The sequence below is a fragment of the Sebastes umbrosus genome, chromosome 24 (genome assembly GCF_015220745.1).
Source record: "Sebastes umbrosus isolate fSebUmb1 chromosome 24, fSebUmb1.pri, whole genome shotgun sequence".
NCBI classification, from domain to species: Eukaryota; Metazoa; Chordata; class Actinopteri; order Perciformes; family Sebastidae; genus Sebastes; species Sebastes umbrosus.
The window spans coordinates 14,876,917-14,897,027 of record NC_051292.1 but is presented as its reverse complement, the minus strand read 5'-3'; the positions used below and the strand labels follow the sequence as shown (position 1 = coordinate 14,897,027).

General features: G+C 38.4%; 2 protein-coding genes and 2 long non-coding RNA genes across 4 annotated transcripts in view; 2 read left to right on the top strand and 2 right to left on the bottom strand.

Annotated features, from left to right (window-relative positions):
• Positions 1-13,399, bottom strand: part of LOC119483949 (neural cell adhesion molecule 2-like) — a 529,018-nt gene extending 515,619 nt beyond the window's left edge. Inside the window, 5 exon segments of the mRNA XM_037762474.1 lie at positions 46-136; positions 8,388-8,440; positions 8,594-8,722; positions 12,464-12,584; positions 13,279-13,399. The gene's annotated coding sequence lies outside the window, so the exon portion shown is untranslated.
• LOC119483953 overlaps positions 7,859-20,111 on the top strand; it is an 18,979-nt gene continuing 6,726 nt past the window's right edge. The window contains exons 1-2 of the long non-coding RNA XR_005205869.1: positions 7,859-7,996; positions 8,777-8,782. This is a non-coding gene — a long non-coding RNA (uncharacterized LOC119483953). The remainder of the gene's footprint in view (positions 7,997-8,776; positions 8,783-20,111) is intronic.
• Positions 13,392-14,907, top strand: LOC119483955. The gene is made up of 2 exons (XR_005205871.1): positions 13,392-13,508; positions 14,468-14,907. It is a non-coding gene; the product is annotated as an uncharacterized LOC119483955 (long non-coding RNA).
• arl13b (ADP-ribosylation factor-like 13b) overlaps positions 16,103-20,111 on the bottom strand; it is a 21,531-nt gene continuing 17,522 nt past the window's right edge. The window contains exon 9 of the mRNA XM_037762479.1: positions 16,103-16,332. Within this exon, the coding sequence (XP_037618407.1) occupies positions 16,298-16,332 (35 nt within the window). The 3' untranslated portion in view covers positions 16,103-16,297. The remainder of the gene's footprint in view (positions 16,333-20,111) is intronic.

The following is a 20,111-nucleotide window of genomic DNA, read 5'->3' as shown; positions in this document are numbered from 1 at the left end:
GTATGTTGTGTATAGATTATACAGTATAGTAGATGTACTGCTTACCGCCATCTTCGTAGGTTACTGGAGCCAGATGGGGTGAAGTCGAGGTGAGTGAGCAGCAACCACCACAGTTGAGTTTGATAGGCTGATTCACCTGTCAATGAAACAAATATAATATTTGATCAACTGTAAGAGTGAATATATCTTTAACAGAGAAGATAATCCTCGAAACTGCAATAAGGACAAATATTAGAAAAAGTGGTGCTGGTTAGGAGTTCTGATATAATGCCGTAATTTCAGTACTTTTACCAAAACAATACTTTTTTCAAACCTTACTGTGAGAAGTATTAACCCTTTGAACTCTGCAATAGAAATGGTCCGCCAGTGTCTACATTTGTGATTTGCTTATTGTGATGTCATTTCTTCAAATGCTTCATATCCCTAACATCTGTACAACCTTGGCTACAAGGTTATGTCAGTCAATAAACCATAATAATTGATAAAAGTAATGAAATTGTGTCATAAATAAAAAAAATCATAAAATGTTACTAAATAAACACAAAACATTGATTAAAAAATATTTTTAATTCTCGAAACATAAACGAAATATTTCTTAACACTTCATAAGTTATTTGAACTATGCACATTTCTTTTGTTTTTGATATTTTTATTATGTTCCGCACATAAGGTAACGTAATGACGTCATCATGAGCGTACAACGTGATGACGCGAAAGACAGAAGCCTTAGCTTTCTGCTGCAAATATTTTAGATCCATTCAAACTGGATCATTACGCTAAACAATGATCTCCAAAGGGATAAATAACCCCTTTTTTCATGCGACAAAAGAAACTAAAGTCCTCACATGTTAAACGCTGTCTTAAACATATCTGTAAATAAAAATATCTAAATAAAATAGAATATAATTGGCCAAATTTTGATTTAAATTCTGAATAAGTAAATAATGTTATACAGCCAGATATTCAAAGCCACATTTCAGTACTTGACAATTTCCAATAATCAATTTAAAGAAGTGAAATTAACTTCTCCGACCCAAAATTCTTGTGCAAAATAATAGTTGACTCTTATATTAATTGATAAGTTTGGGAGTTTCAATCACCATCTACTGTAGCAGCCATCTGTATTTAGCTGTGGTGCTTGCAGTCTGTTAGCATCCTAGAAGCAGCTGGGGAGTCAGTGTCTTGCTCAAGGACACTTCAGCAGAGTGGACACTTTCCACAAACAGCGACTTGAGACTGCTTCAGTGTGTTTACCCACCGGGCCGCTCTGCCACTCCGCCGTGTTTTGCCATTCTTGCAACTTGAAAAGTGTCAAGCAAGAACAGATTTCTTTTCATACTCTCTGGCCTTCCTCACTTTTAGGTGACAGCTGCTGAGTTAGCACATGTGCATCATGCTCTTAAGCACAATCTTAGCTACGACAGCAGCGCTGACGGTGCACGGACACAGAGGACACTCGGTGGATCTTTGTGATTGGCAAAAAGATATCAACTGGAAGGACCAAAGCAAAAGCAATTTTCAGGAGCTGAGGGGGATATATTGAGGTCAAGTGAACTTCATTTTTTCCCACATTCTCTTTACATGAAGTCTGGTCTCTAACACATTCATTATGTCGGAACAGCGGCCCCATAACAGCTCATGGCACAGTCCTGAATACTGATTTCCTGAGCTCTCATGATGGATTCATGAAATAGTAATGTAACATGTGATAGCGGCTGGGTAGGCTTAGTAGGAGGTAATGTAAAAATAAAATCCTTCAATGTATTTTTTGACTGAAATGTGAAAAAAGACATGTTTTTCTGCACAAAACCTTACCTTCAATGTCAACCAGTTCTCACTTCCAACTCGTCAAACACCACCGATAGGGCAGCGCCCCTCAGCATTGGAAACCGACACATGGACCCTTTAGCGACAGTATGTGACGAACCAGGCTTTCAACTAACTCCAATTAAACCCACCCAGGGCGTTATTCGACAGTCGGAGCAAGTGATGTAGTGTTAGGCTTGTTGGCGATGAACCGCGCCTCGCCTGGAAAGTAGATGAGATCAGGCAACAGCAGCAGGTGGCGGGGACAGAAAGCTGCGGTCAAGTCGGACAGTTTCCAGCCGTTACCAGCAGTATTCAAAGAATTTACAGGATGTCATGGGAAAAATTACATCCTGTTAGATCCAATTTCTAGGCTGAATAGGCTAGATGTAGGCTAGATTTTTTTTGTTATATATATTTGATTCTGTCCTTTATTATTTTTTTATTATTTCACTCATTTCCATAAGTGCTATATAAATAACCTTCATAATTATTATTATTATCATCAACCACACAAGATGTTTGTTAACAGATGAAACCTCCATTGCACAACATGAGACTAATATCCTACAATTTTGTGTAAAATGTCACAGAAAGTTCTGACTTTCTACATAGCGTGGTATTCGTTGTCAAACTAAGAGCCAATCAGCTCTTTGATCATGCAACAGCCAGGCGTTTCCCATCATGCCCAGGGTCCTGCAGTCGGTGGAGAGCAACTGCGGCGCCTGGTTCTAAAAACTAGAAAACTGCTACCACCTCGATCTCGTGAGGTGATCGTTGCCCACGTGTGCATGACGTCAGAGCAAGTTGGGATCAAGTCAGGCACAAATCTAACAGGCATGCATTGCGTGGCGATCGCCGGTGATCGATTCTGCGCAGGCCTGGCTCATCTCGAACGAGCCTATTAATAATGTGAGAGTCCACTTAGAGCGGGCGGGAGTTGAGGTGGATGGATCAAACAAAGACAAGACTTTCAGCCAGGAGACGGTGTTTGTGTCCCGCGTGAAACTAAAAGTAACTTTGACTTATTTTGTCACGTACATCGTTAGTCACGTGACTTGTTGGTATGGAATCGTATGTATTTATTTGTTACATTTTGTTTGACAAAGTTAGGAAAGCAATGTTTAAGTCAAGCCTGATTCCAGTCACATCCATACAGTAAGGCATACAGCTTATTAATTAAACACTGGTATCGGATTGGTACTCAGTATCAGCCTATACCCAAAGCCCAGGTATTGCTATTGGGACTGAAAAAGTTGGATCGTGCATCCCTAGTAACGAGCGTAACTTGACACGCCGTCCCTGGTCCGTCCAAAAATAACGCAAGAAGGGTTCCTAGAGCGTCATTCTCCGATGCTGAAAGGTACTGACCAAGCGGCGGTATTTGACAAGTTGGGAGTGAGAATGTGTTGTCAATGTGAGCAATGTCACATGTAATTGTGATAAAACAGACAATCTGAGGGGGTGAAAATCAAAACAAATATGTTCAAAACGCTCATCAGTAGAGACCTCGATAAAATCACAGAGGGAAAACAACCTTCCAGCTTTAAAAAGAAAAAAACACCTGCTCATATTCTGAGAAGTGGGAGCTTGTTTTCGTTATGAGTCCATCTATCCTTGAAGAGCCCTCACACCACACCCAAACACCCTCAGACAGAGTGACAGAAAGAGAGCCAAAGGTAAGATGTGCTTGGATGCATGATTTTACGGGGCCCGCTTTAATGTCTGCCTGCGATTCTGCAAAAGGCATCTCACTCTCTGGGTTTATTGACCGGCTCCTTTCTGCCTCAGCTACAATGACCATCAGATCAGCCATCCTTTGCTTCACAGTTTATGAACTTCAAAAGCTGCGCGGCCAGAAGCGAGCAGATGATGGACTGCAGGGACGTTAAAGGGAGATAGCAAAAGGTGCCAAGGCTGTGCTCCTAGCTGTTTAATTTCAAATGAGCTGGATGACAAGGCATCCTGCGAGTGGAAAGTATGGGTGGGCCTACAGCTAGTAAATAAATCAGAGCAACAGCATACTGAGGCACAAGGCCTTGTGATGCTTTGTAAGTAGTAAGTGGGAGTTTCTGATCAATACCTACATTTATAGGGACGCTAGCAAAGAGGAGAGCTTGTTTGTTGTACTTTGGCTGGTGAGTGTTGTGTATGTTGGATGTTTAAAAGAAAGGAGTTGAGGAGGCGATTTTTCAGTGGTCAAAAAAAGAATCACTTCCTCTTGGTCAAAAAATAAGATGAAATGCCATATTTTGGAGATATTTCCAAGCTAGAAATATTCCTTATAAATAGACTGAAAGGGAGATTTGTCAAGTATTTAATACTCTTATCAACATGGGAGTGGGTAAATATGCTGCTTTATGTAAATGTATGTATACATATATTATTGGAAATCCATTAACAACACTAAACAATGACAAATATTGTTCAGAAACCCTCACAGGTACTGCATTTAGCATAAAACAATATGCTCAAATCATAACATGGCAAACTGCAGCCCAACAGGCAACAACAGCTGTCAGTGTGTCAGTGTGCTGACTTGACTATGACTTGTCCCCAAACTGCATGTGATTATCATAAAGTGGGCGTGTCTGTAAAGGGGAGACTCGTGGGTACCCATAGAACCCATTTACATTCACATATCTTGAGGTCAGAGGTCAAGGGACCCCTTTGAAAATGCCCATGACAGTTTCTCCTCGCCAAAATTTTGCATAAGTCTGGAGCATTATTTATCCTCCTTTGCGACAAGCTAGTATGACATGGTTGGTACCAATTATTCTTTAGGTTTTCTAGTTTTATATGATGCCAGGATCTTCACTCTAACTTTAAAACTGACTGACTACAACCTAAGAATTGCAAGTTGCATTAATGCGTGAAATAAATTAGTGGCGTTAAAAGGAATTTGCATTAATGCCTTAACTTTGACAGCCCTACTTAGCATGAAACTGGAAACAGAGGGAAACAGCTAGCCTGACTGGTTTGTTAAACTTTACAAAAAACAATATATATATATATATATAAGACATATTCAAACAAAGATATAATATGCTTATTAGTGAGCTTTAAGCTATTTTCAAACTACCAGCGACAAAAGCAACAAATCGGGCAAGTGTGGCCAGCTACATTTTCTGTGAATCGCCGTTGTTGAGACCAGCTCACCAGCTCAACTTTATTTGTAGCTTGTCACGCCTGTCATTTTGAAGATTTTGTCACCTTAAGACAGAGCCAGGCTAGCTTTTCCCCATTTCCAGTCTTTATGCCAAGCTAAGCTAGCCAGCTACTGGCTGTAGCTTCATATTTACCTACAGACATCAGAGTGGTATCAGTCTTCTTCATCTAACTCTCAGAAAGAAACATATGTAAAGTATTTCCCAACTATTCCTTTAAAGCCAATAAAAAGTCATCATTTCCATTTATCTTTGTTAGCGTCCATGCCTGGTGTCGGCATACAGTATAATGGCTGTTTGTTCTCCAGCATGGACTGCAGTAATGATTTCCATTAGTTTCCATCTTAATTTACTATTATTAAGATGAAATTCTATGTTCAAGCAGAAACAAAAGCAAAGCAAACCGGTCCAATTTCTTACAATTAAGAGGAAAGTGCTATCATAAAACATGATGCATGGAAGATATTGAAAATCGCCTCCAAAACTCTTCGATAATAACTGGGCCACTCAAGGGACAAAGACTGGAGGAGGGCTTTACAAAAATAACTAATACACACTTCCAACATTCAGCACATGGACGCCAAAGATGTGAATATGTAATTTTTCTCCTTTATTTTAGCCTGAATAAATTTATTTTGTCTTAAAGATCTAGATTGCTAATTTCAGCCAGACAATTGGAATTGGGGCCCTGTTGCACACGTCTGCATGACGCCTTAACCGTTTGTGATGAATTTAATGAGCTTAGTCTTTGTGGAGAAAGATGACCTTCTAAAATGACAACGCCAGATAAAAAGACTCTGTCTCTGCTCAAACAAAATAACAGCAAATGTCGTCCCCGAGGTCCAGTGGCTGATAATAGGTTTGCAACTCTCTGATTTCAACTGATTTAAGGTGATATTTTGCACCCTAGATACGCTCAATGACACGTGCACAGATGCACAACAGAAGGGCATACAGACACAAACAACCGCACAGATTGTCTCGCATAAAAAAAAAGACTGCAGAGAAGTTCTCTATTGTCAGCAATTCACTCCCAGCTCTGAAAAAAAGCAGAAAATCTGCATCATGCATGAAATGAAGTGATGCAAAGGAGCAAAAGGTCCTCTCACATTCCTCTTCACAATGCTCGTGTTTGCAGTGCTCATCAACATTATGAGCTAATCTCCATATTGCACTTTGATACATTGACTGACTGCGCCATTATGTTTGCCATTAGAGAATAGAGTTTTAAATGTTTTTTGTCACCGAGTGTTTCCAGTCCAATCATGCACAACAAGCCCTGTGCCACCAGAAATATGGCCGGGTCAGGCCTTCAATCATAAAAATCGCTTAACCCCTACCCGGAACAGCGTTAGTCCAGTTATAGCTTAGCAAAGCCTGTCAAGCTATTGAAGCAATGTGTATGGTACTAAGAGCAACACTTTATATAGGAATAATGGATCGATGGATGTTGGGTGGATGCTGCAAACGTTAGCATGCCCAGCTGATGATCTACTAACCTAGTGTTAATGGCCGTCAACACAAAGAACAATAACTATAAATATATTGTTTTAAAAATCATTATAGCTCAAGTGGATGGCAGAGTCCACTAAGGGTGGACAATACAACCTCTTTCAGAGGTTGTATTGTCCACTTTCAGAGGTTGTATTGGGCTCAGTTTAGACAGAAGCTAGAAATAAAACAAAATAAGAAAATAAGAAAACAATAAGGGCTCAGTCTTGTGGCAGCTGCCAATTCTCTGGTGCTTGCTGTTGTTTCCCTTTTCCCTGGTGTTTTTTTGGTTGAGTTGCTGAGTGATTAGAGGGTTATTCAGTTCACCTGTTGCGCAGGGTGTGGGGACTGGCTCTTAAATGATAGTTGAGAGCAGCCTGGTGCATTCCCCTCTTGGCCAATCAGGGTGTAACGACGCCCTTTCTGTAGGGCTTAAAAGAGGAGGGAAACTGCACACCCAGTGTCATTCTGATCTCTCCTTCACTCAATGCAACATGTGTTATCAGCTTTATCAGAAACTCTGGTCTGTTTTGGGCCCTTTTGGGATTCTGTGATCTGTGTGTTTTGTTTGTTGAGAGTGTTGACTCTCCTAGTTGGGGAAACAAGTTAAGTGCCAACCAATTGGGTTACCTGCACTGGGACGTTTAGGTACTATTTGTGCAACGATCTGGCTTGCCTTACAATAGCCTAATGCCTGAAGGCTGTATTTTTGTATTCTATTCATTTGTTGATTTTCAATGAAACCCTTTATACCCATTTCTTTTAATGCATTTTATTTGGGAAAACTTTAAAGGAGGGTAAAAGGAAAAACACAAACCAATATTTCAGTTTCCTTAATTGTTTGTTAATATAGAGGCATTTGTTCATTATTGAAGAGGCATTTGTTCATTATTATTATTAAGAAGGCATTTTATTTTATATTATTATGTGGATGGGAACTGTTTTTCAGTCTTCTGACTCAGTACCGCCACAGTCTTAAAGGTAAAATGAAGATAATGGTATATGAAACTAGACAACCTAGGGAATCGATTGGCACCAACCATATCATGCTAGCATGTCGGGAAGAACGCTACAAAGTTACGCTAAATTTTGGAGCGGGAAAACTGGCATGGCCCTTTTCAAAGGGGTCCATTGACCTCTGACCTCATGATATTTGAATGAAAACTCTGGAGATGAACAGAGTGAAAACTGTATCTTATTAGATAAAACAGATATTGACAAACTGCATGATTTGCAGTTCAAAAAAGGTAATATATCACAATATATCTTATCGCAATACTCAGCATATCGCAAAATGTTTAAAATCGCAATAAGATCGTATCGTGATAATATCATATCGTGGGGCCTCTGGTGATTCCCACCACTAGAGTCCACAGCACACACTATATCTTGAGGTCAGAGGTCAAGGGACCCCTTTGAAAATGGCCATGCCAGTTTTTCCTCGCCAAAATTTAGCATAACTTTGGAGCGTTATTTAGCCTCCTTCCCGACAAGCCAACATGACCTGGTTGGAACCAATGAATTCTTTAGGTGTAGTTTCATATGATATGTGTCGTTTCACTCTATCTTTAAAAATGAGCCTGCTACAGCCTCTGAAAGACAGTAAAGTCGGTCGGGATCGCGGGTCTCAGAGGGTTAATTATCATACACTAGGACTAACTAGCTCTAAATTTCAATAAAAGTACAATGGAGTTCTTTATTATCATCAACTGGTGAGGATGCCGACTCCTTACCTTGGACCTGTAGCTTTCAAAAGAACCTACTCATGTACTTTATGAAACGATTAACTGGTTGTGTAAACTGCATGGAACAATGAACCGTCAGAAACGTGGATCAGCAAGATGTTTGATGGGTTGACCTTTCTACCTGCGCAGCTCCAGGTTCCACTTCCTACACTTACTAAGGACAACAACAACCACATACCTGGTTTGCTTCTTCCCAGGCGATGATTTCAGCCTCTCCTCACCCACTCTTTCCTGTAACAACACAAATGGAGTGGAACAATTACACTTAGCGTCAGTTAACTCTCCGAGAATTGTTTTCCTTTTACACGGGTCTTCCTCCGTCCCACAATGTCCACTCTCAAATTACTTTTGATTTGCTCATTTCACATCTGGGCCTGGACTTACAATTGGATTGTTCTGGCAAAATGGTTTTGTTGATTGTCCACTGGAATGGGTCCCAAAACATCACAATGAGGAACGCAGGTACAAATTGATCAAGATGAGTGCAGCGCTCCGATTGCAAGCCCTGTCCACCTGTAAGCACAGAAGTAACAAGATATTAAGGCAGAGACTCCCCACTACACGAAGCTTTCTGTACTGAAATATTTATGATCTGATTTTATGTCCTATTACAGGCTGTCATTAATTTTAATGAAGCTTATTAATTTACATGAAGTTATGTGCATTAATCTCCCAGTATGCTGAGTTTTCTCCCGCTCCTACTCTCCCTAGTTCCTCCACAGGAATTATCTGACCCGATGGCTACAAATAAGATCTGTATTACATTTTGCACTTTGAGGAACAGTCTGAAGTTGGTGTTGAAGTAGCTCTCAGGCTAAGTGCCAAATTTGCAAGTCTACCTCAATGAAATGGCCCGCTGCAGTGGTTACGGTAGGTCGAGACACTGAGGGCTAGCTTTACCGCTAGCGAGCTAAAAATCCTCGTAAAATTTTTTTATTGTATTAGAAACCGCCTACTACATACTGTACTGACATATGCAGTATACAGTACATACTGCATTCCTCGGTAGTATGCAGTATGAAACGGTTAAAGCAATTTATTTTGCAGTTTGCTAGATCAGGCTTTAGCCTTTAAACCAGCTCTACTGGACGAAAAACTCATACCACTATTGAAATATTATCAAAAAATACAACTTTGATTTTTTTGTTTATGTCCTGTTTGTTTACTTTATAAGACACTGCAGGTTTAAACAATTTATTCTAACAGCTCATAGTGAAATAAGACAAATAGCATCATCAATGAGGGGAGACGGTAAATATAAAACATTGAGGCAGCTCTTTCCCTCGCCTCTTCCCTCGCCACTTCCTGCTGCTCTGTAGCCGGTCTGTGTGCGTCACTGGCCGGCTGACGAGAGCGAGCTACACCCGCTGTGAGCGTGACAGCCTGGCTGACAAGGTAGCGACCCCGGCAGGTGCTAGCTAGCTGTCACAGCAGTCCGTGGAGCTTCTAAACTCCGAAAACGTTGGAGCAAATGTTCGATTCACCATCTAATATTGTAAAACTGTCAATATGCAAAATTTAGACAATTAATTTCTTGCCTCAACCTTTTTTAGAAGTGAATTTAATGGTGGAATAGCTACGAAATTTTTTATAAACAAACTATTTTTGGTCGCACGTAACCGCAGCCTGTAACGCTTTGCTTTGTGGGATACAGCAGGCGAGGTGGAATGGTCCGATGCATACTGGAGAGTTTTTCCAAATCAGCACGACATCCGGGTATTTTTGGCATACTGTAGATTTCTCTTTTGTTCGCATACTGCATACTACATTTTGGCCAAACCTGTACGTACTACTAGTATAGTATGAGGTTTTGAATACAGCCCATAACAGTAATTCATGTATATGTGAGTATATGTAGGTGTAAATGTGTATGTGAATGTATTTTAAGGAAACTTCAATGATAGTAGTGTTTAACTATAACACAGGATTTCAGAAGTAAAGCAGTATTTTGAGAGCCTGACCAAGATGGAGGGATTCGACAGACCTGAACTCCATTTTGGCTACCAACATTCACCAATTTGTATCTTCTGCCACTCCTCCTCTTTTTATTTTTTTTCCCACAACCTTGTTTCTGCTGCTGTAAATAAATCCAATTTCTGAGACCTTGAAGTGACTCAGTGTGTCTGTGAACTTTGGGAGCCAAAGATGAAGAGCATGTCTCTGATGTGTCTCGTTAGATGTCCTTCCTTTTACAATAGCCTATATTTAGGGGCTGTAATTGCTACACTTGTGGCATAAATAACCTTTAAAACATGTAGGGTCATACATGAAACAATGGTGGTATGATTACGACTGCTCCACCTGAACCTGAACTGTATTACGCTGTTGAGTGGCAGGAAAAAAGCCACACAGACAGGGTCACTTCAAGTGTACAGACCAACTCTATAAAGCATACATCTCCTTTGGGCAGAATCACTCTCCCGTCTGTGTCTGATTCACCCTTCAGGGTGCAATCACTCTTCAGTGCCTTCAATAACTTCCTAGACAGTCGTTTTTCTCTGCCTATCAATGTCAGGCTACACTTCTCTTGGTTTCGCTTAGTTTTGATTTGTCTTGTTGCTTTGATTTGACATAAATTCTCTGCCTTCATCATCTGCTCTCAGTACCAGAGAGCTGTCCACCCCCGCATAATGCAAAATAATGATTTCCTGTTTCTGCTTAAATTTACAGTCCAGGCAGAGTATCTGGCCATGCTGAAAATGTGTAACCCTGTATTGAACATATATGTTTGGTTTTCTGTGGGAATTTCAGTGTAATTTCAAGCTCTAATATCAATATTATATTAACTTTTGTGAATGGGGTCTCTTTGCATTTCCCCTTTGCTCTACACAGAGTTTTAGCTCTTTTTAATTTTGGTTTTATGGTCCGCAATTTCACAGTTTGCCCAGCAACAAACAGCAGACAAAGTTAGCAACAAGCTAGCTAGCAAATATAGTGAGGCATTTATGCTAGCAGCTAAAGAGACAGATATTCTTTTCTCAGTGCTTAATATTCATCAATAATCAATATTTACGGAACAAGCTTTACGGCATACAGCCTGTGGGTGTATTATAAGATAATCAAAGTGATGAATCACAGCAAACACATCCATTATTACTGCAGCATACAGCTAGCACAGGGGTCTGCAACCTGCGGCTTCGGAGCCACATGCGGCTCTTTAGCTCCTCTCCAGTGGCTCCCTGTGGATTTTTAAAAACATTAGTGGAAATGGATAACTGTTTTCTGTTTACATTTTCATTTTCATTTATCATTGTTGTAGGTTTATGGTACGACGGTATGACGGAGTATCAGGGCCACATTGAGGAAAAAAATTAATCTGAGATTTTGAGAATAAAGTCATAATATTATGAGAATAAAGTCATATTATTACAAGAATAAAGTCATAGGTTTACGAGAAAAAAGTCGTAATAATATGAAAATAAAGTCATTATATTATGAGAATAAAGTCATATTATTACGAGAATAAAGTCATAGGTTTACGAGAAAAAAGTTGTAATAATATGAGAATAAAGTCAGAATATTATGAGAATAAAGTAATAATAATATGAGAATAAAGTCGGAATATTATAAAGTAGCAATTTTATGTGTTATTTCCTTTTTTTCTCGTAAAGTTATGACTTTATTCTCTTAATATCACAACATTTTTTCTAGTAATATTATAACTTTATTCTCGTAATATTAAGACATTTTTTCTCGTAATATTCTGACTTTATTCTCGTAATATTAGGACTTTTTTCTCGTAAAGTTATGACTTTATTCTCGTAATATTACGACATTTTTTCTCTTAATATTAGGACTTTATTCTCGTAATATTAAGACATTTTTTCTCGTAATATTCTGACCTTATTCTGTAAATCTCAGATGTTTTTTCTCTCAATGTGGCCCTAATACTCCGTAGTACATTTGCACTTTGGCCCTCACTGCATTAGACTTATATACTATATACTTAGACTATAAACTGTGTTACCGTCATCACAATGCTCAAATGTTCTGCGGCTACAGACAGATTTTTTGGGGGTTTTTTTGCCTAAAATGGCTCTTTTGATAGTAAAGGTTGCTGACCCCTGAGCTAGCAGGAAACAGAACCGGATGTGTCATAGCGTCGTGTCTAGAAGGTAACCCGCAAATTGCAGAAACTCTCGCAAGAGTTCATTATGCCGAGGAAAATAACTCTGGATACAGCTATTAGTGACCTTTACAACTTTAAGGACATAATGATTTAAATGAAGTGTTCGTACTGGCAAGTTGATTTACCTTAAAAATGCTCCTCTGGTTTACAGACTTCTCTTTACACATCCACCGCCACAGACTCAAAATGACGTCAGTGCTACCGCAGCGCCATCTAGCGGCGGTTACATACAAAGCAGCACAGAGCCTGTCGTGACGGCAAAAAGAAGCACTTTTAGTAAATACATAAAAGCACCATATTTCAGTCTGTGAGCAGCTGCCGCTCTCCCTCAATACTGGAACAAATACACAAATTGTTATAACCTTATTTATTAGTCAGTTAGACATAAAAATGTAGGAAAATGACGTCCAAAGGGGGCGCAACTCTGCGTTTTAGCTCTCAAGGCCTATGGAAAAGAGACTGGGTGACACGTCATCAACGCGTCATATACGGGGTATTGCACATGCGCAGTAAAATCAGGCCTGCACTCGTCGAAATTGAGCCAATTGTAACGCACGACCGCAGTTAGAGTTACACTGCGCATGCGTTGTACCCCACACCCCAAGACCCGTGTCCTAGCCTCTTTCATAAGCCTTGTTAGCTCTACAGAGTTTTAGCTAGCATCTTTAGCTCTTTATATTTGGGGTTTTATGGTCCGCAATTTCAGTTTTTGGTTCAGTCTCACCTCCCTTATCAACCCTAATGTTCAGAAGCAACAGACAGCTGTTTTCAGGGGAAATAAAAGCTGTGTGAAAGCCACTATAACCAGCCACAGCACCTGATAGCAGACAACGTTAGTTACTAGCTAGCTAGTAGCTAACTGTGGAGCATTCATGCTAGCAGCTTAAGAGACGGATATTTGTCATAAAAGTGTTTAAAAGAGAGTCAATGTTGGACTTACCTTCACATGAAGTACACACCAGGCGTCCAAAAACTCCAGCTGAAAGTTAATGTTGCTCTGTGTCTGCTGGTCGTGGTGTAAACCGAAATAGACGACTGTTTGCTAACAACGTAGCCATATGAACTTCATAACGCAAAAAACGATAGTGTGGCGTTTACAGCATGTCCGGAAATAACCAGATTCTTCACCAGAGTAAAAGTAGAAATACCACTAAAAATACTCCATTACAGGTAAAAGTCATGAATTCTAAATGTGATTTAGTCAAATTATTATCAGCAAAATGTACTTAAAGTATTACAAAGTAAAAGTATTCATTTCAGTGTTATGGTATAGAGCAGGGGTATACAGTTTTGATATGACTGGGAATGATCAAACATGGAGAATTAAAACAAAATAAAGTCGTATTTATTTATTCATTTTTAATTTAATTTCTATTTCATTTTAATTTATTTTTAACTTAATTTAATTTATTTTAATGTATTTATTTATTTATCTATGTCTCTATTTATCTATCTATTTATTTTTAACTTATTTGAATTCATTAATTAAGCATTTATTTGTAATTATTTTTTTTAACTTATTGTAATTTATTTATAATTTATTTTTAACTTATTTTAATGTATTCTAATTTATTTATAATTTATTTTTAACTTATTTTAATGTATTCTAATTTATTTATTCTTTATTCGGATCCCCATTACCTGCCATCAAGGTAGCAGCTACTCTTCCTGGGGTCCACACACAACAAAAACAACAAATAATATATATGTTTTCTGTGGCACAATCTTATCCGTGCTGATACTTATGGGGAGTTTATTTCACAGTGTTGGAGCTTAAACAGTAAAAGTCCGATCCGTGGAACTTTTAACAGCACTTTTGGTTGCCACATCTGAAGAGTCCTGCTGCAGAAAAGATCAGAAATACATAAAACAGTATCAAACCATGAGGGGCTTTAAAAGCAATCAAAAGACTCAACTAAATTAAACAGAGAAAGAATCTTAAATTAAAGTGTAAAAGGAATACAGGAGATAACTTAAAACCTAAAAGCCCCCAAATATAAAGCAGCAGCAGGCTGAGGGGTTATATAATTCATAGCTGGCCTATGTCTTTGCATTATCAAGGGTCCAAATCCAGCATCGTCTTTGTTGGTTTTCACATCCTCTCTCATCTTTCCTGTCGCTCTCTCCAGTGTGCTCTTCAGCAAAGCAGAAATACTTAAAAACAACAACAACGACGTTGCCTCGCTGCGCCCACGGAGGACTGACATCAGAGTGTTTTAGGTACCTGACAGCTCCCTAATGATTTCTTTTGGCTTTCCCATCCTCGCCTGTCTGCTAGCAAGTAATTATGGCCCAACTCAGCACGGATCAGTCTTTCAGCGCAGCATCGTATGCTTGTGTGCGTGTAGGTGTGTGTCAAAATCACACCTTTGATTAATCCCAGTTATGTGCATGCTTGCACATTAAATGGCACGCCAACCAAAGAAAAAACAACACTGAGAAGCCAAAAGAGGATAACACTGAGTGTATTGTTGTTTGAATTTTGGCCAGGCAAAGATCCATGTTTGTGATTATTTTTTTTCTGAAAGCAAGAGACGCTGAATGAAAAATAAATGAATACCTAAAAATCCTCTTTAGTATTGTGCTGTCAGTTTGAGCCAAATGATAGAGGCTCTACTCCTGAATTCACTTCCTTTTCTCTGCTCAGCATTTCTTCTCTCTGACACATGATTTGCATCTCAGATATTCAGTTGCGCTGACACATCAGCACATAGTATACACAAAACCCACTGTTTGACCATATGCAACCAATTTGACTGTTATCAGACCATTAAATAGGCGTTATCAGTCGCTATACGTACCTTAGATGTGGGTCAGTAGCGGCCTATAACATCTCTTGTTTTCATCCTCCTTGGGAAACGGTCGTGGTTGACGTTAACTTTACTGAGTAGCGACTGACGTAACAAGTGACTCATGTGACTGACGATACTATGGACTCGTGACTACTGACTCACGGGACTCACGGAACTGATGATACTAACGAGTCCCGTGACTACTGACTCACTGGACTCAGGGGAATGACAATACTAACGAGTCCCGTGACTACTGTCACACACGACTGACGATACCAACGAATCACGTGACTATTGACTCACGGGACTGATTATACTAACGAGTCACGTGACTACTGATTCACGGGACTCACGGGATTGACGATACCAACGAATCACGTAACTAATGAATGATGTGAATAAGCCAACGTTACTTTTAGTTTCACACAGGACACAAACAGCAGTCTCCTGGTTGAAAGTCTTGAATCACCTACTGTCACTAAAGGGTGCCTCTGTGAATCAGTTTCGATATCGAGGGGCACTTACCAAATGGCGGTATTTGACAAGTTGGGAGTGAGACCGGGTTGATTTCACACTGTCTATACTACAGCGCCTGACTTCCGCTTCTGCTCCCGTCATAATTACTACGGTCACTAGAGGTCGCTGTCGTGTTCTTTTATTCACTCTTTTGGTGATCTACCATGTGAATAGATGATAAAACCTACTAGTCAGCGTAGTAGGCCCCTATTGACCCACATCTATGGGGCTTATAGCGACTGATAACGGCTATATATGCAAACTCAATTTTTCCATCCTGTGACATATAAACCAATACTTTATTTACTCTCAGGATGTGCATATTGATTGATGCAGCTGTGCTTTAATTAAACCTGTGTGGCATTGGTGACCTGTTGATATTAAATGCAGAGATGCATTGGAGATTAAACCTGCACAACCCCCTTTTCATGTTTCATTTAATAACGGTTCAAATGTCAAACCTGTGTTCCCTCACATAAACAGCAGGAAATGTTCTACACTGCAAGAAGATGTAGTCAAATGTCTAAAAATATAATAAAACGATGCCCTGGTGGTCGAGGGGTGACAGTGTCGACCGTGATCCGCTGCGTACCTGGTTGGAGTCCATATTAAAAGCATCCAGACATGTTTTCTTCCACTCACAAGGATGACTCAAACAATGGGGGCTCTCTCCATGTTGCATTTTCCTATCAAGAGGCAGATGGAGAGGTCAAAGGGTCAATGTAGACTGCTTTATAAACTTCCCAGAGCCCCCCAGCTTTTAGCTTCCTCATTGGTCCTTAATTGACAAACTACAAGGAGTAAGTTTTGAGCAGGATGCCAAAACAAACTGTTTTTAAAAAGAAATACGTTGGTTTAAATATATTTCAGCAACTGTATACGCTGTTTAATGGTGCTGCTGTTGTTATTTAACTGTATCGAATGTTTTCAAGTTGTGGATACTTGTTGTTTTGCTGTTATTGTTATTAGTAGTTTAATTATTGTTGATTTTAGTGATTATTTGTAGTTTGCGTGTTTTTCTTTTGTCTCTTGTTACATTTTCGACTTGTTGTCATTTGTTATTATCATTGTCATTAGCAGCTTTATTGTTGTTGATTTTAGTGTTTTTTGTATTTTGCTTGTTTTTATTTTGTTTCTCGTAAAAAAATGATTTGTTGTCATCTGTTGTTGTTATTATTGTCATTAACAGTTTTGTTGTTGTTGATTTCTTTGTTGTAGTTTTTTTTTTTTTTTTTGCCTTTTTGACTTGTGGTCATTTTGTTTTTATTATTATAATAATAATTATAATATTATTGTCATTAGCAGTTTTTGTTATTGTTTTTCTGTTTGTTTTGGTTGAAGTTTGTTTCTTTTTCTTATGTTATTTCTTTTGCTTTGGATTTGAATTACATGTTTGTTTTTACATTGTGATGTAGTGTTTTTGTATGGACCCCAGGAAGAGTAGTTTCTACCGTAGGGATTCTGGGTAAATAAATAAATAAACTACTTACATTTGTTTGTGTTGATCTAAATAAAGCATGCTTTGGCACATTCCTGACCTTAAATGTTGTCGGAAACTGATTCCAGTGGATAGTTTGAAAGCCCGGGCCCATATTTATGAGCCTGCTTAAAGTAAAGAATAAGACATATTTATCAAGCAACTTAGAAGTGGTGGTGTGACCTTTAACAGCTGCTCTCAAATGATAATTTCTTGCATGTATACTCGGAGCAGAAAAAGACTCAAGGATCTTCCTTACATCTGCTCTCAAGTCAAGAGACATATGCCAAATAGCTCATTTTAAGTCTGCAAGTAGGAATTAAAGAGAAGGATTTTTTGTCTTTATATTCAATATGATAAATACGGGCTCTGGAGAAAAATTCTAGACTGTATATCAGAAGTGGACGTAGTCACCCTGACATCACCCATTGATTTGTGGACTAATAAGATGACTGAATAAGATATTTTCAAGCGACCAAAAATGTTGCGGTCAGGACCTGAAAACACACTGTGAAGGGGTTAAAGTTGTAAGACGAAAACATGAACTCCCAGACCAGACAACGCCAACGCATCCCCTGCTTTATGGTCTATCTGACTGTAAATGGGACCATAATTTACTAAATGAACATCATGCTGTATTGAAGAAGACTTGAAACTAGCGATTGAGAACATAAACTCATGTTACAATGTTTACTGAGGTAATAAATCAAGTGAGAAGTAGGCTCATTTTTTCATAGACTTCTATACAATCAGACTTCTTTTCGCAACTGCTGGCTGTTAGAAAGAATTCAAGTTTAAGGCCCTTCAGCATTGGCTTGGAGGTTGCTCACTAGGGCTGTGCATCGGCAAGAATCTCGCGATACGATACATATCGTGATACAGGGGTTATGATTCAATATATTGCGATACTGTAAGCAAGGCGATGTTCAATATTTTCGATATTTTATTACACCCCTATTGCTCACTGAGAAAAACTCATGCCAGTCCATTGTTTGCCACGTTCATCCTGGTGTAAAAAGGTTGTCAATCATCTGTCAGTCAGATTTAGCCTGATATTAGCCAACCAAAGGAAATGTATGCTTCCTTGCCAGATCACAATTGTCCGAAACAATACCATTTACAGCTAAACACATTCACAGCTGTTCCCTGTGTATTGCCTCATGATGTTCCCTGGAGCCGCCCTCGGTGCACCCACACACCGCCCTGTCACACCAAGGCCGATGGCTTCTTCATCTATGTCGAGCTTCCCCACAATCCTGTTACGCTCTCAGCGTGGCTCCTCTCTATCCCCACCCTGGTTTTGCTGAGCCTGGCCGGATCCGCCACCACCTCCCTCTGCTCCCTTTTTCACCTTTATCTCCTCTGTCTCTCCCCCTAAATTCCACTCGCCCATTATTTGCCCTTTTTCCTTTCTTTTCTCTATCACTCTTCCCTGCGAACACCTCATTATCCCTTATCTGCTTTTCTTATTCTCTCTCCCATCTCTCATTGCCTCCCCCCCCCCTAATCTCCCTCCTTTTACTGCCTCTCTGCATCTCCTTCTGCCATTTGCTAACCTCCACTTTTTTTTTTATTTCACCGACCTTAATCAAACCGTGCATTGTGTCCTTATCAGGTGTGTTGATACCGAGTGCATGTGGCACATTAGCCCATTGTTTTAGACGAGCACTTGCATGCAATAAGGCTATTGGATCAGAAATGTGATGCGACATTGAAATAGGTAAAGCCAGCACAGCAGAGTGCATTTGTAGATAAGGGCACTAGATAGTGAGTGGCTGCTTTGCAGGTCAGTTTTTTTTTCATTTACATTAACTGTATTCATCTTCATCAATAGGTGCAAATTGCTTTTGTGGAATTAAGCCTGAATCTCATGAGCCAGCACTTACAAGCTATTTAGTAGTTACAATATGGCAGTTCTCCATCAAAATCACTGTTAGTGGGTAAAAATATATATTTTTATATCGCTTTAACTGGGATGTTGTGCCTTAGGGCTGCAACAAATGATTGTTTTGATTAACAATTAAATAAAATGTTTTCCCAGAGCACAATGTGACGTCTTTAAACAGTTTTCTTTTTGTCCACATTCATGCGACAAAACAGCGTGAACCCCAAAGGTATTGAAAAACAGTGATATAAAGCACAGAGAAGCAGAAATTCGAGGAGCTGCAACCAGACCAACATGCAATCAAACAGCAAAGCTGACAACGTCTCTACAGGGGATTCACAGTAAGATGGAAAACACATCATAAAAAGGACATAAAAAAATATTATTTTATCATTTTATTTTATCATTATTGTGTTGTATATAGTTTATGTTTATATTATTATTATTATTATTATTATTATTATTATTATTATTAATAAAATCATTGTTATTATTATTATTTTCCACATCAAAGTCATTTGATTTGTTGACCAAAATGTGACATGTTGATATTTATGTAAAAATTAAATAAAATATTTAAAAAAGAAATATTATTTTATTATTTTATTATTATTATTTTGTATATATTTTATGTTTATAATATTATTATTATTTTGTATATATTGTATGTTTATATCATTATTATTATTTTTATTTTGTATATATTTTATGTTTATATCATTATTATTATTATTACCATTATTTTGCATATCGAAGTCATTTTATTTGTTGACCAAAATGTGACGTTTATGTGAAAATTCAATAAAAAACTAATTATGAAAAGAAAAAATCTTATTTTATTATTTTATTTTATTATTATCATTTTGTACATATTTTATGTTAATATTATTATTATTATTTTGCATATCAAAGTCATTTGATTGTTGTCAAAAATGTGACAATGTTTACGTAAAAATTCAATAAAATATTAATTACTAAAAGTACATTATTTTGTTTTATTATTATTTTGTATACATTTTATGTTTAGATTATTATCATTATTATTATTAACATTATTATCAATAATAATAATAATAATAATAATAATAATAATAATAATAATA